At 43.0% G+C, this 6,000-nt stretch overlaps 2 protein-coding genes across 2 annotated transcripts; one reads left to right on the top strand and one right to left on the bottom strand.

Moving 5' to 3' along the window:
* Positions 1-1,025: 1,025 nt before the first annotated feature.
* Positions 1,026-3,712, top strand: Pdhb (Pyruvate dehydrogenase E1 beta subunit). The gene is made up of 5 exons (XM_076785635.1): positions 1,026-1,191; positions 1,301-1,363; positions 1,772-1,978; positions 2,055-2,685; positions 2,773-3,712. The coding sequence occupies exons 1-5, from the start codon at positions 1,183-1,185 to the stop codon at positions 2,922-2,924; spliced, it is 1,062 nt and encodes a 353-aa protein (XP_076641750.1). The 5' UTR covers positions 1,026-1,182; the 3' UTR covers positions 2,925-3,712.
* On the bottom strand, positions 3,081-5,820 carry Fibp (acidic fibroblast growth factor intracellular-binding protein). Its single transcript, XM_076785634.1, has 6 exons — positions 5,329-5,820; positions 4,792-4,993; positions 4,470-4,697; positions 4,154-4,381; positions 3,817-4,071; positions 3,081-3,747 (listed from the first exon to the last, which is right to left on the bottom strand). Exons 1-6 carry the CDS (start codon positions 5,411-5,413, stop codon positions 3,669-3,671), a joined length of 1,077 nt encoding a protein of 358 aa, XP_076641749.1. The 5' UTR covers positions 5,414-5,820; the 3' UTR covers positions 3,081-3,668.
* Positions 5,821-6,000: the final 180 nt, after the last annotated feature.

Raw genomic sequence — 6,000 nt, 5'->3', positions numbered from 1 at the left:
CGCTTCTCTTCGATCGAGTCAACGAACGGTGCAATAAGAATCGTCGCGAGATCGCAAATTACAGTGATTGTAAAAAGTAGGACGACGCAACTACTTAAGAGTAGTGTAGCGATAATAAAGGTACAAGTAATAAAACGTATTTCCAGCAACGAGTATACTTGGACTTTCCTTGCTTACCTTTCTCTCGCGAGAATCGACAAAATGAGTTTGTACAATACAATCATTTGAGACTTGAAATTTGAAATAGAGCGGCAACGTGCACGCGCATTCGCGAATCACAAACAGCGATGGTCTTATAGTTGGGATTTTTCGCTCATGCACGTCTAGTGCAGTAACGTATCCATATTGTGGAGGAAAGTAGAGGGGTACTATTATTGGCGGGAAAGTACTGGAAGAGTCCAGGACGAGACGACTAATAATATTACTAATTATATTATTATACTAATATACGATCGACATCCACATATTGTAAAATCGTCGCGCATGTGCGATAAGACGCGTCCAATATACCCAGAGTGGATATTTTCTCTGATATATCGTGCGATCATGCGACCATGCGTTACCGCCCGCGCCACTACTTGCGGCTATGGCAACAGCCGGAACCAACCGAGACCTAACGAATATTCTACCATGATTGCAACGTTTGATTGGCTAGCCGGTTGTCTTTGCGTGATTGGCTGAAAAAGTAGTCCGTCACTAACGCATTATCGTTGCAGCAGCCAACGACAATGACCGCAGCGAGTCCTATAAAAATGTGTAATACAAATGTTGCGCGCGATATATCGGTATCGTAGAATATAAAATAAAGAATGGTTATGCAACGAATCGCCTTAAATGTTCAATCATTTTGTCGTTTACCGTTCGCAAGGGTACAAAGCGTGGTATACGATCTATATAGATATCTACATTGTAAATACACTGTACAAGTACATAGCGCAAATAGGGGCAAAGGTGTTTCATAAGAGTTAGCCTCTCGACCTTGAGCTTCTCTGGTTCTGGTCCTATCGTTCCGTGTTCGGTTCGTGGCCAATACCGAACATTGTGGACCGTGTACCGTGGCGGAGTAATCTCGAACCAGAGGTCTTGCCGAGACGAACGAGATCCGAGCAAAAATACATTTGACCGATCGAAAGGTTTGCACGCGCGAATATTATTCAAACGGTTTACAGTTTACGGCTTACGATGATTCCGGTAAGTACGGTTGTCGTCGTCGACTCGATAACAGTTGACGTTTCAACTTTAAGAGACAAGCGAGGCATGCAGTACGTTCTTCGTCAACGATTATCGCAATTGTTTTCAGTCTGCCGTCAGAAATATCGTCCGACGTTCGTTCTCGACGTCAAAATGGACTGCCGCGCAGCAGGTAAGAATATTGTCGATTCAATATTTCTTTCACCGTCTCGAAACATAACCTTAACGCTTTGACATCGCACCACGTAGTTTTCGCGCACGTTCTCCCTTCTTATTCTTGTAGCAATGTTTTATCGTCGAGTCGATTATCTATTCGCGTCCCTCCTCGACCGTTTCCAATGCGTAACGCGATATCTTGTTGCGTGCGAACAAGCGAGAATTATCGTTGCATCGGTTGCGCTACGCGTTGAAGGGCATCAAAGGTCATTCGTTTTCAATTGCAATAGTTCCACAATGAATTTATCAAATTCCAGTCCGCGCGATCACCTTTCTCTGTTCGAACGTAAATTCGCCAGCATAAATCGAAAAATGCGACCACGATATTTATCGTCACCTTCTCTCAAATGTTCCACTTTCATAGATGACCGTAAGAGACGCATTGAATTCTGCCCTGGACGAGGAAATGGAGAGAGACGAGAAAGTATTTTTGCTTGGAGAAGAAGTGGCTTTATACGACGGAGCTTACAAAGTTTCTAGGGGTCTGTGGAAGAAATATGGTGACAAGCGTGTGGTAGATACTCCCATTACGGAAGCAGGATTCGCCGGAATCGCAGTAGGAGCAGCCATGGTAAACTGAATTCACATCCGTCTTTCACTCCTCGAGTATTCTGAGGTATGCCATGGGTTCTGTCGAAATGTTTCAGGCTGGCTTACGTCCTGTGTGCGAATTCATGACGTTCAACTTTTCGATGCAAGCGATCGACCAAATCATTAATTCTGCGGCGAAGACGTTTTACATGTCTGCCGGTAGAGTGAACGTACCCATTGTTTTTCGCGGCCCTAATGGAGCAGCAGCTGGTGTAGGGGCTCAGCACTCTCAGTGCTTTGGCGCCTGGTACAGCCATTGTCCCGGCTTGAAGGTGGTGTCACCTTACACGAGCGAAGATGCGAAAGGTTTACTGAAGGCTGCTATTCGAGATCCCGATCCTGTCGTCGTATTAGAAAATGAAATCTTGTATGGGATTCAATATCCCATGTCAGACGAAGCTCTGTCGAAAGAATTTGTCTTGCCCATTGGTAAAGCAAAAATTGAACGGGTTGGAAAACACGTTACCATAGTAGCACATTCCAAAGCGGTCGAGCAAGCACTCGAAGCGGCAAACGAACTCGCAGGAAAGGGTATAGAGGCAGAAGTGATAAATCTTAGATCTTTGAGACCGCTCGATATAGACACGATCGTGCAGTCGGTAGCAAAGACGAATCATGTTTTGACTGTGGAACAAGGTTGGCCGCATTGCGGTATCGGTGCGGAAATCAGCGCAAGAATTTCAGAAAGTGAGTCTTGTCGACTTATTGTAGTTACTGTATACTATACTATATTAGACTATTACGATTGCTAACGATTTCTTCTAAAAATTACAGGCGAGGCATTTTATCACCTCGATGCACCGGTAATTCGTGTTACTGGTGTCGATACACCCATGCCTTATGCGAAATCGTTGGAAATTGCTGCTCTGCCACAAATGAGCGACGTAGTGTACGCAACGAACAAACTACTTGGCTTAGCACAGTAACTGTTGCTGGAGATTTCTAGGTAAAATTCAAATTCCCCTTCGAATCGACCTTTCCTGCCACTTTCTTACTTACCAGGTTGTACCCTTTCCCCAATTTAGCGTCCCACAGATTCCTTCCTAGGTAAAGAGAGTATGTAGCGGAGAGTAAGTACAAAGTTTAACGATAATAAGAAAAAGTCATGGAGTTTATGTTTAAGCAATTTCGAAACGTTCGCGTGTATAAAAAGCGAATCGTTTTCCGTACGCGTGAACACTGTTACATGCAAATTTGTGCGTTTGTGTGCGTGTATATATATATGTGCATATACACGCGCGCGCACACGCACACACCCGCCTATACAATACGTGTATATGATGTAGCGTATGCGCAGTAGTACCAATGGTCGAATATTTAAATCGTATCGCAATACCACAATAGTGTTCAACCAATTTAACAAATCATTTCGAATTTTTTATTGGTAAATGAAATTGATTCTTGTTGTTCGCATAAATTTCAAATAACAAATGAATATTTCGCGTCGCGGGGCGTACGCGACGGTATACACGTTGATAACGCGAAAGAATTGTAGATTATTGGCGCATATGAGCGTGTAAACGCTGCATTTGTTTCTTGATTATTTATTACCGAAACGTAATAATAAACTGTAATGTACATAAAATCCATCTATATTCTTTCGTCTATAACTAGCCATCGATGCTAACTGTATTTAATATTTGTACAGTGTCGTCGTCTCCCGCCGATAGTCATGTATGATACATACGCAATAAACAACATGTTACAACAGTCATGTAGCGTTCGAAAGCGTCCTTCAACTCGCTGTCCCTGAAAAAGGAGATATTCCATTTAACTGGGGTAAATTGTGGTTGTTTGCTTGTCTGGTTTGTATCTGACCTGAGTACATCCATATCTAACGCGCATTGAGTATAAACCGTTAAAAAATTTCGAAGATCCGTGTGACTCCAACTGATTTGGCGCCACGGTTCCACGCATCTCTCTACCAATTCTAGAAAGAAGAACCTCAGATCTCTGGAACGATGCAAGTTAATTCCTATCCCCAGTATCGCTCTGGAATACGAACGGAAATTGCTGTCCACTTCTTGGTAAGAACGTTCCAGAAGCATAGGTTTCAGTTTGATACATACTAAACTGCAAACAGGCCTTCGTGGAAGCAATGCGTTTTCAAACACGCGGACGTGATGGATAGAATTGTGAAAAGCAATGAACATACTGTTTGTGATGTTTATCATTTTCCAAGAGTATTCTACAGTCAGCCAGTTCCAATAGAAATTCTCTGTCCAAATCTGTATCGAAGTATTCGGAGCCGACGCAGCGATACGTCCACAAAGACATCATGCTATTGGCGCAATGATACAAATCCGGGAACGTTAGAAATTGCAGCTTCCGTTTGTTCATTTCGAATCTTAGACAGGCGATGAACACCACAGCCGCGTATCGCCTAAGCGATTGTAAGTACCGATTAATTACGAACAAATGCCATGGTTCGATCGAGAACAAGCATTATTTAGTTCTGATTTTTTCGTTACTTGGCAAGATCTTCGGACAGTAAAAAATGCTGTTCGATATTAACTGCCAAGGAGCCTGGCAAATCTTCGACGACCTTAAATACTCTTTTCACGTTGTCGTACTGTCTGCGGCAGCTCTTCAACGTGATGCCAGTCTTCTCCGACACCTCGTCCATATCCTTTCTACTTTTCGAAGTTAACTTTTTGCCCAATAACTCTCTGATAACAATGTCGTCGAACTCGTAGTACCTATGCAGTCGATGTAATTGAGATGGTTACACGACTACCCGGTTACAATAGATTAACGGTTCAACAAGCAATATCGGTAGTGGAATTTGCTTACATTTCGATGAGCATCTGACTAGTTTGGGGTTCTATTTGAAACGCGAGTTGTTCGCTCGCTAATTTTGTAGGAGTATGAAGCAGTTTTTCCAAAAGGGCGTAGGTTCGATAGTGATCCAGAATGTCGGAAGCAACCAGCTCGATAGGAGCATTCGTTTGATGACAAATGCCTCGCTGATGCAAAATGTTGACCGCATCGCTAGCTAAATTGAGAAAACGTCAAACCTATATAACGAGAGAGGTTTTAGATGTCAACACAGTGATTTCCAAAATGTGGGTCGCGTCCCCCTGGTTTTTGGGAAGGGGAGGGGGACAGCTGTTGCCAAACATGCATCATTTTTGGATGGAAACAAACAAACAAACACACAGAAAGTCAAATCAGTGACAGTGTATTTATGAGATTAGATTGTTACGAAAATTGAGGGGCGCGTGACAATTTTTTTATGAAAGAGGGGAGCGACGAAAAGGTTGGAAACCACTGTGTTGACAACACAGCTTTCCGTCCGCTTCGTCGGAGAATTACAATTGACGAACTCACAAGAATGACCGTCGACCCAAAGCTGGTATATCTCGGGATCGACGAGCGTGTAATTACTTATAAATACGTCAACCTCTGACAACATCTTAAACGCACGGTACTCGAACTCGATCGGAGTGAAATTGAATTTCTACCCAGAAACGGGTTTCCTCGTACGCAAGAATCACGACATAGCGATAGTACGCATCAATTTGTATAATTCTGACTATATATACTTTTCAATAATTCGTCTTGGTTCGACCTCGACAAAATAAATACGCGAACGCGAGTTAGCGGCGACGGTAGACGAGGAAACTAATGAAAGTAGCAGCGGAAGAACTATCTCGAACCAAGATTCGGAATCGAAACGAGTATCGTATATCGCATCGTATCGAATCGAATCTAGTCGAATCGTTGCCTTTGTAAAATCAAGGAAAATCTCCCGCTATTCAGTGCCATTCTTCCCAGCGGCAAAATGCTCAAACTGCTAGACGATACACGCTTTACCGACGGACCAACGAATATGGTAAAATAGAATGAAATTCTGTTGTTCGAAGAGTGAAAAATCTTAATCGAAGGGCGCGAGATCTTTGAGAATATCGCTCAGAATATTTCGTATTTATCGAACTTACGTCTTGAAATTCCACAGTTACAGCCAAGTAAGTACATAGTACATATTGTTCTCGCACGGTT

The sequence above is a fragment of the Halictus rubicundus genome, chromosome 3, assembly GCF_050948215.1.
Source record: "Halictus rubicundus isolate RS-2024b chromosome 3, iyHalRubi1_principal, whole genome shotgun sequence".
NCBI lineage: Eukaryota > Metazoa > Arthropoda > Insecta > Hymenoptera > Halictidae > Halictus > Halictus rubicundus.
The sequence above is the reverse complement of the archived record's forward strand: the minus strand, read 5'-3'. Positions and strand labels throughout refer to the sequence as shown.